Here is a 24,958-nt window from a genome sequence, read left to right as displayed (position 1 = left end):
AGCGTTGTAAGCATTGTTGAGTTATTTTCAGTCAGCTTGGGCTCCTATCCAGTACTTTTAAAAAAACCCCATAGCTAACGTGCAGCATGACAGGATAGCCTTTGGCAAAGGACATCCAGGCAGTTAAATTAACTGTCACATTGGTGTCTTGTAATGGTACAGTTTTAGAGCCTGGCTCACCACGAGCAACTAGACACCACTCAGAAGGAAGGCCATTTCAGGACTTTGTTGAAGAACCCACTGAGCCTGGAGAACTAACAAAGTCAGCCACAGTTGAAACGAGGTTAGCAAAATGGCCTGAAGTACTTTGTATTTTTCTTGGAGAACCCGAAGGATCTGTTAATGGAAATATCATTTCTGTAAAATGTTTTTAGACTTAAAAGACACTTGTAAGAGACAGCTTTTTCACAAAGGAACCAGAATGGGGAGGAATAGGATGAACTTCACTGTTCAGGAAGTTAAGACTGAACAGTGTGTCAGCAAGCTGCTCAGGAGATGCCGGTATTAAAAGTGGGAAGGGCAACTTGAATATAGACCTGTGAATGGGTGTAGCAGTTTATTATTGCAAATACCCTTTCCTTTCATCAGTATTCAGTGACTAAGCATGGACTTGTACCTCACCTTTGTCTATGTTTACTGTGGCCTGCACTACCTGACACCTTTTGAAAGGGTGTTTCACTGTTCATCGCCTTCATGAATTCAAGAGGTTAGGGAACAGAACAAAATTATCAGGTAATGGATGTCAAAAACAAGGAAATACTTTCCCCCCTCATAAAATCAAGGTGTAGAACTTCTTGCTGCAGCAAACTGTGGAAGCTACAAGTATATAGCTGATTAATAAAAGGGATGAGACAAAATTAGTGGAAACTAAATCCATCAGCGGCTATTGCAGATACATAGCTTGCAGCTCTGGAGGTCTACTATAAAACCCCCCCCAAAAAACCAACAAACAGTAACTGTGAGGAGTGTGTAAACCATGGAAGGATCGCTGTCTATGTGCCCTCTTTCTCTGAGGATCTCCTTTTAGCCACTGGCTGATACCATGCAGGGTCCGGTGCACTGTGCATTGTCCAGGAGGAGGATGAAGTGAGCAGAGCTTTGCAGGGGAAGGAGTACCCAGTTATGTGACTGAGACTGCGTTACACACAGCCTCACAAGCAGCAACAGTCCCTGCTATGATGCTTATTAATATTTGAGTGCTTAACGATGTCAACTGAAATGCTTTTGTGTTTTTTATGGTACATATTTAAAATAGAATAAGGAAGGGGTCTGTGCAAATGCAGACTTCTTTCTGAACTACACAGTTAATAGAGATTACAGTCCAAATTTTGCTAGACTTAATGGTATTCCTTCCTCCCACTCATACTTTCCTCCCAGTTCTGCCTTGAAATTCAGCCTGTCAATCAATTGCAGATATTTCTTATAGTCTAGATTATTTCCTGGCTTCCTGCCTTCAAGCATTCCATGAGCACCAAAAACTGTCCACACAGTACATAAAAGTTTATAGGTTTGAAGCACATCATTAGTGATAGTTTTTCCAACACCTCAGAAATCACTTTTACATCTTTTAGCTTATGCACGTATAATAGGATTTGCTTCCTAAGTCTCTTTACTCTTGTCACTTTTGTATGCAAAATACTTCAGAATAACCGAACTAATAAAAAGCCCAATTCCACTACAGAAGTAAGATATTAAAGGGAATCTTTGTTCTCTGCCCATCTCACCTTTATTCCCCCCAATCCCTGCTTTCGCTTGCTATTTGCTCTACTTCAGGACCAAAAGCCCAGCTGCTCTAAATCTAAACACTGCTCAGGACATACGGCAACAAACAGCAAAATAAGTTCCAGTGAACACTAGTGAGCCATATCCTTCCTAGGTATTCACACAGGCATTCAGCCAAGCACTTCGATGCTTTGCTACAATACAAGAGCAGTCATTTCACAATGAAATCTTTGGGCTAGGATCTACAGAATCAAGCAAAACCAAAACCACTATAGAGATTACTGCAGGTTGAAGAATACAATGTGTTTAGTCTGGTGAGCAGTATCGGCTCAATAGATCTGAAGGAGAAGGTCTCTCTAGAGACCTGCATAGCACAAAGCATCAACAATACAACCATCTCTCATACTGCTTTTTTCAAAATGCCTGATCCTGGTCTGGGATTGTTGAGCTGCTCCACACTTTTGATGTCCAGCCTTCAGAAGATTAGCAGTGCCATTCAACTCCAAGTGTACAGAATGGTTTCTGGTACTCACAGAGCTGAGCCACAGCACACACAGTTACTAATCTCAGAAAGGTCAAACACTTTTCTGATAATAGGTTTTGGTCATTTACCAACCTAAGTAGACTAAAAAAAAAAAAAAAAAAGGCAATTGTGAGCGGTCATCTAAACTCTTAGATTGTTTGGATGTTCCCAAGAGAATTCTCTCATGAAACTCCAGAAGGTCTGAGGGAAGCTGAAGGGAATTATCATTTAATACCAATAGTCTGTCTAGAAGACATTAATTAGGATTGTGCCTTTGCTCGAAAGAGGCATTTTAGAACATCAAACCACAAATTAAAGGTCACGCAGCACTACAGAATGAGGCCTTCTGGTGCACAGTGTCAACCTCTGGGGGTACCTAGATCCTCCATGTGCATTTCAGCTGACCTACAAAGCTGTGTCAATACCCTACTTCATGACCTGCCACATCAGCTCTGTGGAAAGCAAGTAGAGGGATATCAAACCAGCATGCACCAAGTGAGCGAGACCACCAGACTGAGCCTCCAAGTGCCAAGCAGGCTCTGGCTCAAGCAGTGTAGGAGAAGCATGCTCCTGCCCTCTCCTTCCCACGCAAGTCAGAGAAAGTTTCCCAGAAAGGGACCAAACAATTTTTTTTTTTTAAACTAAATGCTTTTAATAGAAAACAAAATACAAAATAACTCTTTCCAGAAAGCAGAAATATTTAATCTCTCCAAATGACAAACTAGAACGTGCTTTTTCCGTAGATCCTTGTTGTAAATGCTGATGATTTATCTCACAAAGTGTTCATGAAACAGATATTGCAACATTTTGAGAAAAATCCGACAGTGGCAGAGCTGCCTCTGTGTACGCACAATAATTTAGTAATACTATTTTTTCCCTATGTCACTTTGTGTGTGTGTATCTCCTCATCCCCCTCTCCTTAGACTGCCAACTTCCATTTACGGAAATATTTCTGTGAGGTGCAGTGGTGGATTGACATGCCCCATTTCCATTAGGAGTCCAAACGTAGCCACTTCAGTTCTATTGTGCCCTCCCTCCAGACAAGGCAAGTCATTTATTACCCTTAAAGCCACTGCTCTACCCCCACTGTCCTCCCATCCTCAAAACACAGTGCAACCAGGTTCAGAAAGATTCCTAATTAATGGAACATAAATACAAATATCACAGCTAGTACCAGGAACCAAACCCAAATGACAATGCAGAGATGGGCCCCAACTGAGGTCAGATTTCCATCCCCTTACTAAAAAGAAAGATGGTATTTTCTACTTAGCTAGTCCAAAATATTCCAGAAGTGCTATAGGGAGCTGTAATATTTAGGACCACTATCACTGTAGAAAATACATAATGTTCTTTTAATAGTAGGGTCTTAAAATGCTGGTCCTCTGCAATACCAGGAAAACAAAAGCAAAACAAAACAAAAAACACTGGGCCAGTAGTTCTCCACACACTCAAGCCTCAGTTAACAGTAGGTAAGATGTGCCCATCAATCAATGCAGGATATTTAAGTGCAGGTCAGCAGCTTATCTGGTTGGCAGTTTCACTTGTCTGGACCAGGCTTTCAGTTTCCCCAAGCTACTGGATTTCCTCCCCTTTTCCCCATCCCTACAAGTACAAGATTAGAATGTATACGTATTTTCATCACTCCTCCTTTTTTCCTTATTCCATTCAACAGCACAGGCCTTTTTGTGGGCAAGACATTTTAAAGCATTTGCATCACTCTGAACATGCCTTTCAAGGGGGCAGAGGAAGAAAAGTGTTTCACAGTCAGTAATCTCAGCTTGCAACGGACTCTGGCATTCAATACACCCACCCACTTCCCTAAGAAAAAACAAAATTTAATGTTCCTGATTTTCTTGTGCAACTCCAGTCACTAGAAGAAGATTACAGGCCATAAACTGTACGCTCAGTACATTATTCATTTGTCCGGTATATACACCAACCAGTTCACTGGAAGACCCATCTGCAGGGGCGTTGCAGTAAGTGTTCCGAATGTCCCAGACCCGGACTGAATTGTCCATCGACGCTGAAGCAATTAAACTACTGTCAGGGCTAAAAGTAAGGCTGGTTATGTTGTCCGTGTGCCCTCTCAGTTCTTTGTAAAGAGTTCCTGATGCCAAGTCCCACAGCTTTAGCCGCTGGTCTTCACCTGCTGATGCCAGGTACTTACCATTGGGAGAAAATGCAAGTGCTAGCACAGGGCCACGGTGCCCCGTGAAAAGACGCACTGAGTTGCCTTGCTGAGTGCTCCACAAGCGTACAGTTTTGTCCGTGGAGCCCGTCGCTAAGTAGTTGGAATTGGGGTGGAACTTGACACAGTCTACGTCCGCCAAATGGCCTGCGTATATTCGCAGCGGGTACGTCCGATCAAATGACCAGAGCCTTGCAGTGCGATCATGGGAACCACTGGCAAAGTACAGGCTGCAGGGGCTAATATCCAAATCCCAGACAGGATAGGCATGTCCTTGGTACAACACAGTGTTTGTAAAACTTCTGAGGTCCCAGTATCTGATGGACATGTCCTCGGAACAAGATAAGAGTCCCGAACTGTCTGAAAGGAACCTTGTGCTATACACAGGTCCACAGTGTCCTCTCAGGATCTTCATTTCTGTGCCTGCGCTGTCGTCCTCTTCCTCCTGCTCAGGGAGGAGAAAAAGAAACAAGAAAGGAAAGCATGTTTATCTGTTCACAAATACAGGAACCACCATGAGGAAAACAGGCGGGTGTTAATACATAAGGAGTTACTTTTAGACGTGGCACATTTTGTGCAACTCTGAGACACAAACATTGCTAGTGCATTTGCTACATCTAAGTTAATGTTGAAAGAGATGGTGAGATAAGACTTTATATAAAAAAGGTTTTATCTTCATTTTGGGTAGCTCCATGCTCACTCCAGAAGGCACCTTAACCTGGGACTGTACACAAATATGGAAAAAAGCAGTATTTTATGACATTTTTCCACTTGCTAAAAACATACGCTTATTCCCTGTCTGCTCTATACTAAACTTTTGGTTAAGATGTTGAAACAGATCTTGGCATCTGCTCTTTTGGTGTGGTCATTATTGGAAGTGAATCTCACAGTAGAAAAAGAAACACAGATGTCTTAAACAAAAGGCAGGAGATGGAAAGACAAAGCATATTTGACAAGCCGTCTGCTGGACATTCCTTCTTAGTCCCACACATAAACAGAAACCCAGTAAGGCCGTAATATCTATTTCTCCATGCAAGCTCCATCCGGATGCTTTCACATCCTCACCCTTCAAGAACAGCAAATGTATGCAGCTTATTTAGGTCAAAGGATCTATTTTGGGGTAGGAGAAGATGAATAATCACAAAAAGGATGGCACTGTAAACCTTTTTATCCTGTAATTCTCCAATTCAAGTACCAGGGCAGATAGTCAACAAGTAAAGCCTTTCACGTTTAAAGACTGTTCAGTGAGCTAAACAGTGCTAACAGGAACAGTGCTAAAGGAATCTCCCAATGGAGGGTAAGAGTCTCTGAAAGTCTACTCAAGTAGCATCTCTTGACAATCAAAGGCTACAGACTGCACAATTTTCAACAAATCTCAACTCAAAAGAGTGTCCAACAAGCTGGGATCTCGCTGACAGAGTGCGAGATAACCATGGCTTGGGGTGCATCTGTGTAGTAGCTTGAGACCACCCTTCCTCAGGGCTGTCAGGCAGACACTCTTCCTCAGTACTGAATCAGTAATGCTCATCCACAGACAATCTCTACACATCGAATTCAACACAATGCCCTTTTGTTTGTGAGCAGCCCCTTTAACTTTTATCATCACAAACTGGCCCGTTTCCTGCCGAAGGAGCACTTCCTGCCCTGAGAGGAAACCCAATTCCCCAGGGCTGCCAGACTGCTGATGACCAGCAGAAGTCGGTGTGTTGTGAGCAGCTCTCTTGGCTGACATGACATCTCCCATCCCTCTGACCTCAGGACCTACAGACAGTTTTGCTTCAGACTTAGCAATAGTCCTGAAAGCCCTTCTCCTCCAGTAGTTTCAAATCTCCCATCAGAGGTGAGCAAACTCTGACTTAGCTAGCTTGCTGCCTTTCTCCTTCTCAACCGCATGCTTAGTGGTAGGCAGCAAGCCGTGTTTAGCAATGCTAATTCTCTTCAGAGGAGTCAGTGCCCATGGGAGTTTTATGATGTGGCTGGGAGCCAACTTCATCTCTACTATGGAGGTGAGGCAGAGAGAAACTGCAGGCTCTAGCATGAAAAGCCCCATTCTTATTCAAATTGCTTTTTCTACTTCAGATAGAGCATTGCTTGCTGGAATCCACAGCATCTCTAGGCTGTTAACCACATTAAAGGAGAGAGGCTGATACCTGCAGCATTTTATACTATTTAATTATGACCATAAGATTCCTGACAAGTTACCAGTGGAAGCCCATTCAAGTTACCTAGATTGTACTATAGTTTCTGTAAATTTTGCAAGTCCAGGTACTTAATTTTACGCCTTCAAATTCATACAGGGCTACCTGGGCTGTCTGCAAGCACCTACTCTTCTCTTCCTGTATTACAGTAGCAGCTTATTTGACAATGCATTCTGCAGCATTCAAAAACACTCCTATATGGCCACAGGTAGCAAATCTTATCTTTGACATCCACTTAGCATAACAGCTGCACACTACTGTTATAGCTCACCAAAACCGGTATACCCATAATGTTTCTGAGTCACTAAATTTTCCATTTCCTCCCTATCCAAGTTAGTCTGCTGGCCAGATTAACAAAGCACCTGGAAGTGCAGCCACTACATTACTGCCTTGCAGAACCAAGCTTCCTTTCTTTGTCAGATCAAGCACACTCTTCCTTGCATCCCACAGCTACTACCGTGTAGGTGAGCATTTACAGCAGCTATAGATAGGTTGCAACCTGTGTTATAAATCAGCAGGGAGGAAGGGAATCCCTCTTCATAATATTTTTTCAGTACTCCAATTTCACACACTGAATATGTTTCCTGGATATAACATACCACTGGGCACTACCCAGATATCCATGAGCTCCTTCTGAAGTTGTTGCTGCTGCAGGTTAGCATGAACAATTTTTATTTCCTTGGAATGGACAAGAAATTAAGTTATATAAGCCTATTTTAATCAATAACCTACACACACACACTAAAAGCTACCTTTTATTATTTGTACTATTCATTTTGAAAAGAAGAACTATCAAAACAGATTTTAAGAGAACTGGAAAACCTACCAACACTACTAAAATGAGCTAAAAAAAAAATTTACTCTTCAACAGTGAACAGGAAGTCTTCCTGAGCAAGTACAAGACTCACAAAAATTATATTATGAAGAAATTGAAAAGAACAAAAATGTTGGCATGTTTTGTTACACAGTACACCTTCCAAATGATACACCTATGGACAGACTGCCCAACTCCCCAGCTATTACTTAAAGCAGTAATGGATTTTGCATGACAGTCATCTGGACTCAGAAAAATTTACCACCGATGCATTTAACCTTGTAAGCAGCAAACATTATCTAGCTGACAAAAATTATCTTGATTGTCCACCCAGCATAAGCCTCAAGGGAAGGAGCGAGCCTCAAAAAGCAACAATGATAACCTCAAAAAACCCCAAAACAAAACAAAAAAATCTCACCCCATCCCTGTGCCCCCCCCCCCCTGCTTCCTGCCCCCCCCAACTACTAACAGGTTTCCCGGGGTGTCATCATCTCTCTCATCCTGCAGTGCTCTTAAGATGTCGAAAGGGAAGATCTCTTACTTGCCTACAGTAGGGATCTCCTAGCAGGGAAAGATGAGGCAGTAGATACCATGGCTCTCTTTGCAGGACATTTCTTACTGCTCCTTCCAGAATTCCCTCCCAGCTGCCATCCACCAAGGTGTCAGCATCATCCCCGCTCACTACCACTTGAAGGACCACTGACACTTAAAAGCAGAATCTCAGAAGCAGAGCTGAATGGGGTCAAGTCTTAGTCTTCACAGAATTTAAAGGCTGCCACTCTTGTGGCTTGGAACAGAGAGTATTATTTTCTGTTGTTGATTTATGTAGTACCAGCAATGAGCATGGCAAAATTGCAGAGAGACAAACAATACGTTCATTTGCACAGCTGCAAAACTGCGTTTTTACACTGGACCTTAAGTAAGAGAGACTATAAAGTGGCATTTGTGAGATGCTACTATAAAGAAAATGGAATTATTTTATCACAAAATAGTACGCCTCTCCTATTTCCAAGAAGGAAGACAACACTGGTGAAGTGCACTGGGGCATCACACTGAGAAAAATTCACTAAAACTACACCTAGTAGATGACTTTGACCTTACTGACACAAAGGCTTTTACATGGACTAGGAAAAAATGTCATTCTCTAACACTTTTGCCAAGTCTCAACCTCATTTTTATATATACACACACACAAAACGAGTTAATAAACCCAATAGTGTTGTTTTAGTGCCACACTGAACAAGATCCACTGAAACTAGCACAGTTTTAGATCTATATCTTCATAAACAGAAGGACCTATTTGCTTGCAGCAAATCAGAAACCAAGCTGAAGATTAATTATTTCAGGCACTACTATTTAAATACAGTATCCAAAGCTAATTACACAATACAGAAATCAACCAAAACAAACACAATTTAGAAACCTTACAAAACCCAGCCAAGTTTAACATCCTCACAAGTTATTCTATAGAACTCAGTGAAGTAATGTCAAAACACATTCAGAACTTTTGTTCTTTGTCAAAGTTTTCATCAGATTTATCACTGTGAATTGTTGCTGATCATACTGCAGCAACAGTCTGAAACACAGCCCCTGTTTACACTGAGCTGCATTACTGATGACTGCAGCCCGGTCAGGGTGGTCTCGTTTGGTCTGTCTTAGTATCTGTGGCTTCTACTCCCGTGGCACCCAAGCGGGTGCTGGTCTGTTCCCACCTGCAACCCCATGGGTGCCTGTGTATTTTCACTTAGGGCTCCCAGATCCTGGAATTTATTTCCTTTGTAGTCAATAGGCTTTCATTTACATTTGGGACATGTAACCAGCAATGCATTCAGGCTGGTATCCCCCCCTTAACTTTGAACTCCTGGTCAGGTCACTCTGTTTTGTCAGTGGTGAAGTTATTCAGGGCAATGATGACTTTGATCTGTGCTGGTCTTTGACCAGTTTTTGGTTTTAGACCTGTACATAAATACTGCAGGATACACAAAATACTAAATAGCCAACGAGAGCCATTTATACTGAAGCTTCCGCAGCTGTTTCATAATACATGTATGATATGCAAGTATGTGCCTATGTGCCAAAAAAAAGCTAATATACACTCCTGATAACCTCACAGTATCTCACTTTTCTACAGTCTGCAGCCAAAGGAGGTGACTTGCTGAGTTAGCAGGGAAATTCTCTGTCACACATTACTGACATTTGGTTTCCATGACAGGCAATACACACAGTCATGTGTCCTATGAACCCTTGTAGCTTATAATGAAAACAAGTCAATTAATCCATCTTGGGCTAGTCTGACCCACTTACCTGCTCACTCTGCAGAAAGGGTTAACCTGGGAGGTGGTGAGCAGGCCGCTGTGCTATCTCACCTGGATGCCTGCCTCTAGTTCTCAAGCTGACTAACAAAGCAATCCCTAACCACAGATCCCTGCATACAGCAAGCTCTCTGCACTCTTCCAAAATAAACAGAACCCTGCCACTAGGTATTTTTTCTAAGAGGAAGAAAAAAAACAGTGGAAAAAAGGATGTTTCTCCTGCTAAATGCTCAACACAAGAACAAATGAGGCTTTTCTCCCCGCCCAAGAGGGGAGTGATTAAACAAAGGAAGAGTCACAAATTCTGATCTCTAACCAGATATAAGATGCTCCGTGGGCAGCTGTGGGAGGAAGGGCGTGGCTAGAAGGCAAAAAAAAAAAGTAAACTGAAGATGCTATCTAGCCCGGCATGTGAAGGCACACACATCCCTGTCCTTGTCTCCAGCACTCCAGAGTGGGAAGCCTCTGAAGTTTCTACACTGCAGATTCCTTAACAGAGACATTTTGCGTAATTTTTCCATGCTAACTCTTCACCTCTGGTTAAGGTGATTCGTTAAACACAGTTTTGCACTTAAGCATCCCTCCTTCCTCTTGAGGCCTCAGACCAGCCTCCTTTGGCTCTTTCCTTACTTTGTCTTTATTTTCCTCTTCCTGCGTCTCTCCCCTTCTCTCTACCCTTCTGACTGGTTGTTCTGAGCCACTTTCCTTCTAGTCTTCATTCACCACGGTGTGTTTTTACTGCCCGCATCTCCTTGTTTCCTCTTTCCATCCATAAGACAGCTCCATGCTCCTCAGGGAAGGGAGCCTTCTCTAGTCACCTGTGTCCTTACGGGGCTGCCTGTGTAGTGTCATCTGTTCAAGGACAGCTGGAGGAGGGAGATCAGCACCTAGGACTAACAAACTATGACCCAAGCACAAACTCATTGCACCTCAGTGCAGCATTTACAACCACTGCAGGAAAGAACAAGGATGAGAGTAGGGTATAAAATTTGTGCATCAAGGCACATACGTTGTGGAACAACCTCACAGTCCCCTAAAACACTACTAGATACTCCACAATGCATGCCCAAAATACCTTGGCAGAAAGGGTGGGGGGGGAAAAAAAGGGTATCCAGACCTCCTCATCCAGGATGTCACAAGCCAGGCGGATACGGGACACATCAACGAGGTGGGGCTCAGATTTTAACTTCCTGGAACGCAGGCTCCACAGCTTCACACACGAATTATCAAACCCAGCAGCAAGCAGCTTGCTATTTGGTGAAATCTCTGCAGTGTTCAGCAACTGCTCCGTGTTATAGAAGGCATAGAAACAGATGGTCGTTAAGGAAGGGGGCCCGTCCTTGACACGTTTAATGCTGTCCTGCAGTAAATCCAGCGCCGCCTCGTTCTGCAGAATGGAAGCAGGCATGTCGCTGGGCTCCAGGCCGTTGCTCTCGTTGCGTGAGGAGCTCCCACCAGCGTAGAGCTGGTAGTCAGTCCTCTTGGCAGGCTGCACATCCAGGTGAATGTGCAAGGTCAGGACTTTGCACAGAGCGTTGTTGTTGTCACTTTGGAGGTAGCGAAGAAGGTAGTTGTAGCTGTCCTCTTGAAGGCGGATGACATACTTGTTGTCCAGAAAAGCCCGGAGCTTCAAGTTGGACAGGATATCTTGAATAGTCATGGTAGTCTGCAACTGCTCAATGATATCCTTCTGGCTGGCATTCTGCAAGAACATGCCATGGAAGCGGCTGTAAAAACTGTCCACTGTGCTTTTTAGGCCATTCTGGACCATGTTCAGATGGAGGTAGACAAAGAGGGGATACAGAAGAGGCATCACTTCATGGCTGTGCTGAGAATCTGAATCTACATAAAAAAACAGCAACAAACTTTGAATAATTTCTCAACCCACTTTCTACTGGGAATAAAACAGAGAAAGGACAATTACTGCAAAAAGCCTTGACAGCAGCATCAGAGAGCAAGCAAGAGGAGACTTTTGTTGGTGCATCTAAGTGAAGGTCTTCTGTCACCTAAAGGGGATACACAGTACCTAAAGATCCGAAGAGAGATTTTCAAGTCAGTGAGGTATGTTGTCCGAACAAAATGCGAAGATTTCAAAACCCTTTTTAGGTGCGGGCCAGCTATTAAAATACCACCTCAAACTACATGACAGCTGAATTTTTCCCCTATGTATTTAAAAAGAAAAACCATGCCCTCTGTTTATTGCAATAAATGGACTTTAAAATTTACTCATTATATTTAAAATAGTATTTAACGTGTTTAAGTCAAAATTATTTACCTAGCTTGTGCAGGCCTGCACTTCGGTGGCTTTTTTTCCTCTCAGCTTCAATAAAACTTGCATGTGGTGCTTCGGATGGAACTGATTTGTCTCCAGGGGAAAGGAAGCTACAGTTTCCAAAATGTACTGCAATATGCTGTGCTCGTGTTTTATTTCTGTGCCTGCTCATGTGCACGCTTTCTTTCTCTCTCTCTCTCCTCCTCTCTCTGCCAAGGCAAATCCCAGCAGTAATTCCAAGTACACAGTGTAACAAACTCCTGATTAGGCTGTGCTGTACCTTGCAGAGACTAATCTGTGCAACAGCTCCACTCCTCCTTCACCAGCTTCTTGGGGCTGTTTCCCTCCCACGTTCAGCAGGGAGCTGTAAGGAGCGGAGCCCTGCCATAGAACACCATGGCAGTGTACAGGGCCACAACAGTGAGTTACTGGAGGCCCAAATGGTCCAAATTACTGGAACAAAATAGGCATTGCTGATCTTCAAACAGCACTGCTGGTCTTCCAACAGCATTCCTTCTTTTCAACTTGTTCTTCCCTCCTGCCACTCACCAATGCATGCTCTTTTTTCCCCTTTCCATTATGTTATTTTTCCTCTCCTGTTGAGCACCCATCCAGACTTTCTCCGGTCCATACTGTGCCTCCCTCCCATTTCTATATGAGTAACTACAGAGCATGTGTGTGCTGTGGAGTGTATACATACATATTTGCATACTTATGCAGCATTCTCCTTTCTGTCCCACTGAAAGCGGGCCAAAGCCAGTGAAACCAGAGGTCTGTATGTAGTAAAAGCGCTAAGCAGCTAGCAGCTGCTCTTTTCTCTGTAAGTGCTCTACTACAGAAATGCAACAAAGGGAAGGACCTCACACTGCAGTGGGGGGAAAAGGGAAGAGATGGGAAGTTGGCAGAGACAGGAATGAAGAAAATGTTCCCCATGAACATATGAAGAGAGGTTACGGGAGCTGGGGCTGTCTAGCCTGGAGAAGATTAAGGGGGTATCTAACTGCTGCCTTCCATACCCAGTTGGACATTATGGAGGAAAAGAAGCCAGCCTCTTCTCAGAGGCGCTCAGTGAAAGGACAACAGGCAAGCTGCTGCAAGGGAAATTCTCACCAAATCGCTCAGCCCTGCAGCTGGGACCCAGAGGTGTGGTAGTGCAATCTCCACACTTTTTGATTTTCAAAACCTGTTTGGACAAGGACCTGAGCAACCTGATCAAACTCTGACCTTGCCCTGCTTTGAGCAGCAGGTTGAATTAGAGATCTCTAGAGTAATTCCTAAATTATTCAGTGGTCCTAGTCCCCTGTCCACTCCTCAGTGCCCCTGGAGGCAAGCATCACAGAAATGGGAAGTGTCCTGCTGTGCCTTGTGGCTGGCTGGCAAGTTACACACATGAACTACTTCTCTTCCTCAAAGGGAGTAGGAAATCAAAACTGAACAAGAGGGACAAAAAAAGATGCAAATGGTTGACATGAACACCAAAACCATGCCTAGCACTTGCCCAAGCAATATTTAAGCCACTGAACAGAGCAGTCATACTTCTCAAAAATCTATTAAACCATACGAATTTACCCTCAATACTGAAGTGCAATGGTGTTGAACTGCTCTAGGTGGCAAGCCTAAAACTAAGGCACTATTTTCTGCCTCTGCCTTCTTGCCTGCCTCCCTCCCTTTCCCTTCAACAGCTATCAGGAATATTAGTCCTAGTGTTACGCACACTGGGATCAAATCCCTACACTGGACAAACACAGATGTGCTCAAAGGTGGGAGGAGTGGCAACTTCACTTTCCTTGGTACTGTTATCTAAAAATCCTACCTGCTTTCTTCTTCCCACATTTGGGACTTATAGAAGAAATAAGGACATTCCCAGGAGTGCCCCCCGCCTTTTTTTTTTTTAATAAATATAAAAAAAAAAGATTCTCTTCTGCATCACACTACAGAATGAGAATTTTTTTCCTTTCTGTCATATACCTCCAGTCTCAAAGCCAGTACAGGTAAATTTAAGGGAACGAATTCTCCCTTAAAAATCTAGACCATCATAAAAGAAGCCAATTATGAATAAAATTAAAAATGCTAACCTAGGAGACAGCAAAGAACTACATTAATTTCTAAGTCACCTGCCTTTCACATAAGACTCTAATCTTCCTTCTTGCCCTGTATATGTATGGTGTTGTCTAGAAGATCTACACATATACAAAGGCCAAATACTCGAACAAGAAAGGGCAAACAGGCCGCTATCTACAAAAGTCAAAGGTACTCAGCACTCAGGCAACAAAAAAAAGGAAAGAAAAAGAAAAATATTTCTAATTGTAGTAAATGAAATCTCAAAACTAGAAATCAAAAGATTGTTAGAGACATGATTTTTGATTTTATTATACTGCCCTTTACTCATTGAAATGACAAAAAAAAAAATCAGCTGCTTTCCTCTTCCTTGCTTCCTGATATTTACCTGTGAGAAAATTGCGTAATCGTCCAAATTGTACTTCATATTGCTGTGGCTCCGCCAGGCAGGGAGCTGCAGACACAACGTTGGCACAACCAGATTCAGATTGGACTGTGAAATAAAATAAGTAAAATTAAGTAAGGATTTAAGGAGTTTTGCATGCATGTCTGGAAACAAAGCCTCTCAAAATCCAAGATAATGCAGCCACCAAGGTGACATTTCATCTTTCAAACCGTCCAGGGATGTATGAAGCATCTAAACATGGCATTAACAACCTAGACAGATCATAAATGAGAAAGTATACTGAAAGCTTAAAAAAAAAACCTAAAAAGCTCAGCAACTCACCTGCTCTCCCCAGGACACATTTTTAAGTTTTCAAATACTCTGAGTTTCTTGGGAACTTAAGGTTGTACTTAGTAACACTGTCACAGATCCCTTCAGTTTTACAAGATACTCAGCAGTTTTACTACTTTGCACTCAGAAAAGATGAGGAAATGAATCTACAACTTTCTCCAAAACAAAGTTTCTTTTTCAGTTGGACCCACAACCCATCATGGACAGAAGGTCTGCAGTGACACTACCTCAGTCTCAAATTCCTCGGCCCAGTCATTATCATTTACTACAGATTATAATCATTACCATTTATTAGTCTCCCTGAGGTGGTAGTGAAGACACACTGAATCTCTAAGCAAACACTAGTTTTTAATCAAAATGCGTCCTGCTTAATGAGGATTTTAGGTTAAAGGGCAGCTGGTATCTGACCACAAACCCAGTGGTTATAGTCTCCTGAGATGGTGTTAAACCAATTTTCAGAACCAGTATCAACTCTGGTAAACATGGTTCTGAACTATTTAGAAAGGGAACTGGCTTTTCTTTCTCTGGCACGAAACCTTTGCTCTTCTGCTAACCCCCTCAAAATTTGACAGGGGACTTTGTGCAAGTTTACAGACACCTACCAACATACCCTAAGCATATACAAATACCAGTGATTACAAACACAAGTTACAAAATTTAAATTTCTAAATTTTAACTAATACGTTAATTTGTCTGCTCTTCTAAGAAAAGCACAAGAGGGCAAGGAGTTTCACTCTGTTTTCCTTTCCTAATGTTTTTTTCAATTCATAACTATTTTCCCCTCCACAAAACCTATTTTTATTACTCTCACTTTCAACTCCTTCAACTTCTTTCAGTCTCCCCTGCCCCCCACCGCTTTCCATCCTCTCTTTGCCTTCCTAGTCCTGATTGATCGCTTTTTGTTCCAGCATTTGGCTCACGCACAGAGGCACAACTCTGACAGCCCTGGAAGTCTATAAACAACATCATCAAATTTTCACATGCTAAAGAGAGATAGGCCAGCCTCCAGCTCATCTCAATGCTTCTAATTAGAAAGAGATCAGCACATGGTGTACAGGCAGCCTGTCACTATTCTCCCCTCTCTCTCTCTGGGAAGACACAGGTCTAGCTCCCTGAACCTTATGGAAATACAGGAGGTATGTTTACCGACTCTCCAGGGCAAGCTGAATTCAGCTTCGGAAACAGAGAGCTGGGCTGTGCTTATCATCCGCTCATGGGGGGAAAAAAAAAAAAAAAATCCAGATTCCAGCACCGATACCCTATCTTCACTCAAATCAGTTTTAAAATAAACAAATATAACCTGTTGAAAGGTACAGATACACTGTGCTTTCCACAGCCTGCCTGCTTCAGAAACTCAAACTGGTAAGAACTCCAGGCTCACATACTGGTACTACCTAACAGCTAAAGTAAGAAACTCTGCTATTGGGACTAAAATTTAATATAATCTATATTCAGCATGAGAAGGTAGACTGCATGCATGCGCATGTAGTAACTAAAAAATGCTTAGTGACAGCGTTCAATGTCACACATACTACTCCTTGTAAAAGAAAAGAAAAAAAATGAGGGCCTGTCTTTTATGCTGTGTCACAGGGTTACATACAAGGGTCAACTCTTCACAGAGTTCTGGTGGCCTTGTTTCAGCAGGAACGGGAATGACTTGCCACCTTGCTCATGCCATGCAAGCACAACTTACTGTCCTTGGCTTTATGAAGTGCTCCCTCCGTGACACCTATTTAACTTTCTCTGTATGAGCAACTTAATTCCAAAATTAAGATGTACTTCATGCTTCAGAAAGAGGAACATTGTCTTTGGCTACCTATCCTAGAGCAGTCTGACTGTGCAATCATTATGCCCTACTGCTTCAGTAATGATGCTAGAGCTCATTCCCATCAAACAAATGGTAAATGAACCCTACACATCAGACAGCTATAACAAGTTCAAATTCTAATTCTTTTCCTTCCCAAAACTTTACACCAACCAGAACTGCAAAAGGGATGAAGAGCTCAACTGATTCCAAAACAACAGAGTAAATTTTCAGGCATACTTTTCTCCTGGTGGAAATAAAACAGTGGCCATATCTTTCTACTACATTAATAAATCCACCATAGTTTCTTTTCCACCTTCCCCAGTGGTCATAAGAACATCTGTTGGAAACATCTGCTCCTTGACTTTACTTCTAGTAATTGTAGCCAGCTATGCGACCTGATAGCAAATTCAAAGGAACTCACTCCTAACTTGGGGATATGGACAGTAGCTTCCTGGTCTTATGTGTTGGCTACGAGCAGCGTTGCTTCCAGCTAACAAATGAGGGGCTACTGTAAATGCTGTTTCACAGCAACTTATTCCTCTTTTACGTTGAGCGTGATGATGCATAATTTTACATTGTTTCAGATAGTCCTATGTGTCGATAGTATACTATGGGCAATATTAGAGGAACCTGTTCCTTAAGTCACTCATTCTGTCCTCAAATATTCTTCTAGTTTCCTACAGAAATAGAGGATAGTCATGAGAAAGCTCTGTGCTGTATTTTACTGCAGATGCGATCAGACAGCGTGCTAGATAATCTCATCTGGGCTCCCTTTCCCACAAAAGGTTGGACCAGATGATCTTTTGCGGTCCCTTCCAACTTGGGCTGTTCTATGATTCTGTGAAAACAGAGCTGTACAGCTATAGCAAGTATACGAAGCAATGGAGAAGGGCTGAACTGAAGAGACTCTGGAAGACAACAAAAAGAAATGCTGAGGTAAAACTGAGAAACACAACTATTTAAAACCAAAACCAGAGGACACTCTTCACTGTGAAAGGATTAGTCACAGAATTGAGGACAGAAGTAAGCAACTCTCCCATTTATACAGGCTGGTTAATTTAAAAGTCAAACAAAAGAAAAGAGCTGAACAGAAAAAGCGAGGTGAGTATTGTTCAGGAACGAGCAAAGACATCTTCAGACAAAAATATTTGATTGCTTTCCCCAAAATAAAGCAATGCAAGCTTTAGAATCTGGTCAGTTTTTATTCAGTTTGCCAAACTAAGATGACTGCAGCAGAAAGTATTTTCAGCCTCTGTTGTCAGAGTAAGTACAAGCTGTGTTTTTCTTTTTCAACAGTCATTCACAGAACTGCAGCATACTCACTGACAGCTTACTACGAGCATGTTTGACAAGAAGTAGTAGTAAGCAGCTGAATACATGAGAGCAGACCATTTTCAGTTCTAACGAAAACTGATGACTAAGTTCTGAATCACCAGCCACAAAACCCTTGCACTGGCAAGAGGATACAGACTAATAAGAAGTAGTTTAGTAATAACATTTGGTGAAAGATTAGTAAAAAGACAAAACCCAATCACATACTCATTCACACTCTTTACTGAAACATTTTTTTTCCTGCATGATGCCATATGCAAATGCAAGGGCTTGCAATCCAATTCTTCTCTCCTACTTCAGATACTCTTGTGTCCTCCTGGTATAGATTGGTCCCAAGTTCAAAGCCTGTTTCAACACTGACCTTTCTACCCACCTCTCCTGTAAAGACTCCCATCAAAAACAATTCAGCATTTTACTTTGGTTTCATTCCTTCTCCATCTCCCCCAGTATTATTTCAGGGAGTTGCAACAAACTTCCGATATTTAGTCCGAAAACAGAAATAAAATGAAAAGTACTAAGAAGATGTAAGCGACTTCTAATAATGAAATATTACCCAGTTTCCTTCAAGCCCCTGAGAAAGTCAGCCCAGACATTTACCCACAAGTCACTCACCTTTGGATTGTAACTATGGCAAAATACTCTAGAGGTGGACAGAGCTATTCTGGCATCCAATTTTATCTAGCTACAAGCACAGTTGTGGAGCAACTAATGTTTTGTCAAATCAAGTTGTATCACAAGTAACTAAGGTCTCCACCACTCTTAGCCTGGGATACTGTCACAATCTAAGCAGTTCCATTAACAGAAAACATTTCCTCCTTTCATTTTCACCCAAAGGTCAGCCCAGTATTTTCTATTACTTTTACAGGTAAATTTCATCTTTATAACCTCCACATTGCTTTCATCCTTTCAGTATTTGTATGTGCTCAAGCAGTAGTGTAGTTTGTTATAACAAAAATAAGAATTACAATGAAGACTGTCAGACAGGACTTGAACAGCAGGTAGTGTAACAGGATTCAGAAGCCTTTAAGAAAGAGGAGAAAAGGAAAAGCAGGGAAAAACTGTCTCATCCACTGAAGGGTTGCTTTTTTTTTTTTCCAAGTGAGAGAGCAGAGCTTTCACAACCAGAAAGCTGACTAAGCCAGAGAAAGAAACAGTGTGTATCACTTCCATTTCACATTATATAGCTCCCCTGGAGTACAAAGGTACAACAGATTTTCTTGCTTTTACTTACTTCATTGTCTAGGTTCTTCTCACCTCCATCCCAAAGCACCACTATACTTACAAGACTTCATGTTCTCTGGGAATATACTCATTTTCCACTACCTTGACCTGTTACTTAAGCCTGCTGTTTCACTGACCATGAATCTCACCTCGTTACACTTTCATCCACATTTTAATTCTTCAAAAGTTCATAACTCACGCCAACTTCACAATGGGAAATTTCTTCATTTCAAAAGGAGAGCTGTCCATACGTGCAGACAAATCAACGTAGTTACCAATATACACACTCACACTTGTCACAACTCTGCCAAGAAGCACACATGGAAAATATGACAGGATTACCTGTGAGATTAGCTGCCATCTCTTCAGCAGTCTGACACAGCCTCAGCCCTTGTTTTAGGGGACCTTCCGAGTCCACATACTGACGGCGCTTGAGGTAGCAGGACACTGCCATCTGAATCTGTTCTGTGCGTACGCGTTTCATGACCTCAAAGAAAAGAAAGAGATGATGAGGCTCTTATTGTGTAGGTATACGCTAAGATCAACATACACCATAGCCGTATTAAAACTGATAGAAGACAAATGGATCAGTATTTTCATTGCTGAAGTCAACTTCATTACTGAAGTATGAAACAAAACGCCTCTCAGTACTAAGGCATAACTAGACACTTTGAACCAGATCCCTGAAGATATTTTGCTGCCTAATTCTACTAATTTCACCGAGGAATCAAAAATACTTTTGAGGATTCTCAACTAAAACTGCAGTGGTGAGCTGAAGTATTTGTTTTTGTTAAGAATAACTCATAAAAAGGGAACATTCCTCCTCCTTGCTTTTTTATAGTAGCAGTTTGGGTATTCTTCAGTCATTTTCTGATTCCTCTGCTTGACCAACCAACAAAACAATTCCAGAAGAGTCAAGGGAATGAGAAATTAATATAGAAAGAAGGAAATTTGAGAATCATAATGCTTTAAGTAGCACACCTACTTGGGGAGTCCAAGACGCAATAGCTTATTGCCTGAACTTAAAGGTCAGAGCCAGACTTCTGGCACTGCTGTCAGGTAAGTCCCCAGAAAAAAACCAGGGAAATTAAAACAAAAGCAGAGTCTTCTGCCTTTTTCACCTGCCCTATCTACCTAGACCTCCCTCCTACAAAAGCTAAAGAAAAAAAGAAAAAAAAAAAGAAAAAAGAATCCTTTGACGTTTCTTTTATATAAATTTTGAAAGCCATCCTCACAAACACCACTTGGTAGTATCTCAAAACCAAAAGGAGCCTGATGCTAGCTTTTAGCCTCTGGCTTGTAATAAAAGAACCTCAGTAAGATGAACGCAATAGCACCCTTACTATTTGAGTAGTCCCTGAGTGCCACCAATCCTTCACAATAGCCATCGATTTTACACAGAAATTTAGATAACTTAAAAGGCTTTAAATAAAGCAGAACTAAGCAACAGTTTTATTCTATCAGAATAATAGGTAAAGCCTGCCTCAAGACAGTTTTAATCCTTACAGCCACACTACCAGTGACCTGCATACGTTTTACAAGTGCACATGCTTTCTGGTTTGAGTAGCTAAATCTGATGAAACACAGCTTCTCAGAGAGACAGACAAGGATGCCCTTCCCCTCCTTGTAAGAACTGTATTTCTAACAAAATGACAGCTTTAAAAATATGATCATAAATGAGCCTTTTCTAATACCCATGCACACTTCAGTGCTTATCCCAGTTGTTAGAACAATAAGCCTTCTGTGAACCTCCAAGCGGACAGGGATACAAGGTTTCAGCAAAAGTTACTTTAAACAGATACATGGAATTGCAAACCCAGAGGCTTTAGCAAGAACCTTAAAAAGATTTCTGTTTGCTCTCACAGGTGAAATAACTGTTGAGGGTGGGGAAGAGGCATCAACAGATATCGAGTTTTCAAAGCATTTCCAGATAGACCCATTAAAATAATGAGTTTCAACCACAACTTTTTCCAGTCCAAAAGCAAACTTCCTTTTCATCTTCCTTGCAATTAAAGAAATTATATCTGAGGCTTACACTGTCTCAAATATAACACTTTCTCTGCTGCACAAAACTGTAGGAAAGACAGAATTCTAATGAAGACCACGAAGGGTGGACACAGGGATGGACCAGCATCTTGGCATCCTCCTAAAACACACCCTTAACTAAGCTTCGCAATGTATCACATTACCATTCTGCATTTCAGCTAGCAGTATGGGCTCACGTACAAGTGAGTCCACACTACGTGGACTCACAGTCCACGTACAAGTGAGTCGTCCACGTGGAGTCACGTACAAGTGAGCCCAGGTCCACACTAAAGCCTCTCCGTGCAGTCTGCCATACAGCTTCGGTTTGGGTAGCAACTTAATTATATTTGAGATGCTCTCATAGATGCTTATTTCAGGTTTAGAAACCATTTTGGAGAGTTTGCATCTAGATTGTTGTATTTGGCTTATAATCCAAAAGAAACTCATTCCCACAATGGCACGGAACAGATTCAACTACATGTTTCTGAAGTGGTTTAGCCAGTCAAAACTGCAAATCGGCCTCAGGTCTGTGGTTCAATTGCAAAGAGAGAGCATCTAGAAATATCTTTGCCCATCCTTTTTTGCTTCAGTTACAGGATCAGTTTGCGCTAGGTTAGATGCAGTGAGAAAATCCTTATTCATTATGGCACAGCATGCATGTACAGATAATTCCTCATAAACTCATAATGGATTGGAGAAACCGAAAACTGGTGTGTGAAAGATGCAGAACTCCAGAGGATCCTTTGAAGTGACAGTGACAAACAAGAGGAGCACTGAGATCAGCCTTTTCAAGCTGCTGAACGAGCAGATGACCAACAGAGAAAATGGTAAATTTTAAATGATAGGCAAAAAAAGCAGTAGGTTACCCCAGTAGTCTCAAATTCTGACATCGGGATCAGGCATTTTAGCAGCAAGAGAGAAGGGCCTGGGAAAGGAGCAGTCGCTGGCAGCTGATTCAAATCCGAGCTTTTTCAGAGCTTTGGGGATAACAGCGAAGCCCCAGTTTCTTCAGCCAAGATTAGCTACGTGGCATTTGCAGCTGCTTTATGCAATCTGTACAGTTTCTTGCTCCCTTCACATACCTTGTATACTCCTCCCAGCTGTCACAGAAGCGGGTGTTACAAACAGTATCTCAAGGAGATCCCTTTCCCTACTCCCAGGTGACAGAACAGGAACTACCTTACAGGAAATCCATCTTCACCAAGAAACACCCATGGGCATCAGACACACTATCACCCCTACTTTCATTTTAGGTCTTTGTTTCTTCATTCACTTTGCCTTTATACTTCAGCCTCAGCATCACAAAGAGCAGCATCACAGGAGCAGGGAAAGCGTTTGTGAAAAGTGCAAGAAGAGCAAACCCAACATTCCTACAAATATTCTTTATCAAGCCCTCAAAATTAGAGTATATCATAAAATAAACATAAGGAAGGCCTGCCAAAATGCCTTTAACTGGGTTCAAGCTGAGCCAGTTCACAACAGGTCAATGATGCAGAATTTAAAGGCAAAAAAGGACAAGCCTGCCATTTTAACTTCCAATCAGTTTTAAGACTCTAGCTCTCATCGCTGAAGATAATCTCCAAAATATGAAACAAGCTGAACGCATATAGCGTTCCCTGTCCATGCCTGCAGAAAGCTTGAAACAATTGTTCAAAAGTCCCAGCTGCCCCGTTCTTCTCAAACAGGCAGAGAGAACAATAAATACTAATGCCATTAACTATTTTTACTGATAAGCAAAATAGGTAAGGAAAGAGAGAAGAAAGATCCCATTGGGAGTCTGCATAGCTACAATGCAGCGTTTTCTGCAGTGTCACAAATTGGAGCACACGCACACAAAAAGATATTAGGTTAAATTATTTTGAGGAACCAAAAACACTGAGGAAACCCAGAGGAGAGGCCGATCATACAAAACACATCACAAGTTCCTCTTTCCTAGAAAAGCTGGAAATTAGCTGTGTACTAAGCATTGGGCTGAGAAAATTCATTTCCTGCCTATGCTACATCTTGGGTACAGGTTTAGGCAGATTCCACGGCCTTGAAATATTACCAGTACAGGCATACGAAAAAGAGCTTGAAAACCAGCGTTGGAAACACTGCTTTTAAATACTCTGCGTTCCTGTCCTGACGCAGGGACAGCAGTCTCTTCCTTCCAACAGACTGAGGAAAGACCTGTGAGCATCAGAGAAGAACCAAGGACAAGCAATCTTAAAAAAACCCCCAACAATAAAACAACCCACAAAAGCACATTTTGAATATTCTCTACCACGAACCGTGTCTCAGGCCTCAGTTGTGGACAGAGAAGTACCATCTTTTATCTCTTACCACTACAGGTGAAATTTGGAGTCTACCAACAATACTAAATCACCTAATTTTTAATTTTGTGACATTAATTTCATCTAAGATTTACGAAATTTCAGAATAAACAAAATAAACTGATAAGAAGATCAGAACCTAGAGCCGAGGGACTTCACACACGCAGCGGCTGCAATTCAGAAAAACAGGCAAGTAAACACGACAAGTTGACAGGGAGACTCGGCGTGGCGGTGGTGCAAAATAGGAGAAGCGCTGCAGATAGCAGGAACTACGGAGAAGGCTTTTGCCTGAGCAGCGGCGTTCACGCGAAGAGGCAGAGAGAAAACAGCTGTGATTTTAAGAGAGCCTTTAGCCACTTGCATCGGACCCGGATTTGGCTCACCGTCCACAGATTAAGCTTTGCCAACTCCACAATGCTTCCCCCCCCGAAGACAGGGCCAAGCAGCGCGCTTCACCCCTTCGATCTCCTCGGCGGCACCTGGGCAGGACGCGCCGTACTCCTGCCCACAGGACACCTCCTTACGCCTTCGGCCTCCGCCACCCAACCCTTCCTCCTCCGAGCGCAGCGGCCGGAGCGAGGGCCGCTCGCCTCTAGGCCCCGCCAACAGAAACCCGGGCCAAGGCCAGGAGTCCCACGGAGCCCCTCGCCCGTCCCAAACGCGCCCGGGGCTGCTGCCGCCCGGGCAACGCTCACGAGTGGGAAACTGCAGGGCGCTCGCTGAAGGGACGCGAAAGCGAAAGTCTTCCCCTATCAGAATTTAAAAAAAAAAAAAAAAAGGAAAAAAGACAAGGGAAGGGAAACGGTGCGATAAGAAGCAGATAATTAAACCCACGCACTTTGCACGGGAAAAAAACCCATCACGATAAAAGCCCACCCCGCGACCTCCGGGCGCAGGGAAGCGCCCGGCCCTGCCCTCACCCGGGGCTGCCCCCGAGGGCCGCGCCCGTGCCCGTGCCTCCCCCGGGGCCCGCCGGCCTCCCGGCAGCCGCCTGCCGAGCCGAGCCGGGCCGGGCCGGGCCGGGCCTGCGGGCCTCCGCCACGAGGCGGCCCGGCGGGACGCCCGGGGCCCGCTCCCGCCGCCGGCCGGCGCCGCCCCCCGCGCGCTCCCCCACCCCGGCGCCGTGCGGGCCTCGGGCCGCAGCCCCGCGCCGGCCCCCGCTCCCCGCTCCGCGCCCGCCGCCACTCACTGAGCATCGCAGGCGGCGGCGGCGGCGGGAGGCGGGGGCCGGCGGGGCCGGGGGGACGCTGTCACTGCGCCCAGCGGCGCCAGGCGCTGCCGGCGGGCGCGCCGCCGCTGCCGCCTCCCCTGGGTGCCGGTGGTGGTGGCGCTGGCGCGGCCGGTGCTGCCCGAGGGCCGGCGGCGGCCGGCGGCGGCCGCTCCATGGCTGGCTGACACACGCCGCGGCGGGCGGGCGGGCGGGCGCGGGGAGGGCGGG

General features: G+C 43.5%; 1 protein-coding gene across 3 annotated transcripts; it reads right to left on the bottom strand.

The window, feature by feature from the left end:
• Positions 1-2,898: 2,898 nt before the first annotated feature.
• On the bottom strand, positions 2,899-24,946 carry TAF5L (TATA-box binding protein associated factor 5 like). 3 transcript variants are annotated; one of them, XM_072856326.1, is made up of 5 exons: positions 24,710-24,946; positions 19,526-19,670; positions 14,476-14,580; positions 10,833-11,599; positions 2,899-4,878 (listed from the first exon to the last, which is right to left on the bottom strand). In XM_072856326.1, the coding sequence occupies exons 2-5, from the start codon at positions 19,665-19,667 to the stop codon at positions 4,081-4,083; spliced, it is 1,812 nt and encodes a 603-aa protein (XP_072712427.1). In that variant the 5' UTR covers positions 19,668-19,670; positions 24,710-24,946; the 3' UTR covers positions 2,899-4,080. The 3 variants fall into 3 exon arrangements, with proteins under 3 accessions (XP_072712427.1, XP_072712428.1, XP_072712429.1); XM_072856327.1 differs by lacking the exon at positions 24,710-24,946 and adding an exon at positions 23,904-24,205; XM_072856328.1 differs by having other exon boundaries at positions 2,901-4,878; positions 10,875-11,599.
• Between the last annotated feature and the right edge of the window lie 12 nt (positions 24,947-24,958).

The sequence above is a fragment of the Ciconia boyciana genome, chromosome 3, assembly GCF_034638445.1.
Source record: "Ciconia boyciana chromosome 3, ASM3463844v1, whole genome shotgun sequence".
NCBI lineage: Eukaryota > Metazoa > Chordata > Aves > Ciconiiformes > Ciconiidae > Ciconia > Ciconia boyciana.
Note: the sequence above shows the minus strand (reverse complement) of the source record. Positions and strands in the feature narration are given on the sequence as shown.

Excerpts from the sequence above, each read along its gene's own strand:
- TAF5L (XM_072856326.1), bottom strand. The coding sequence starts at position 19,667 with ATGAAACGCGTACGCACAGAACAGATTCAGATGGCAGTGTCCTGCTAC. Across the intron at positions 14,581-19,525 it reads GATGGCAGCTAATCTCACAG|TCCAATCTGAATCTGGTTGT; the intron begins GTAATCCTGTCA and ends TTTATTTCACAG. Across the intron at positions 4,879-10,832 it reads CCCCCACCCTTTCTGCCAAG|GAGGAAGAGGACGACAGCGC; the intron begins GTATTTTGGGCA and ends CTCCCTGAGCAG.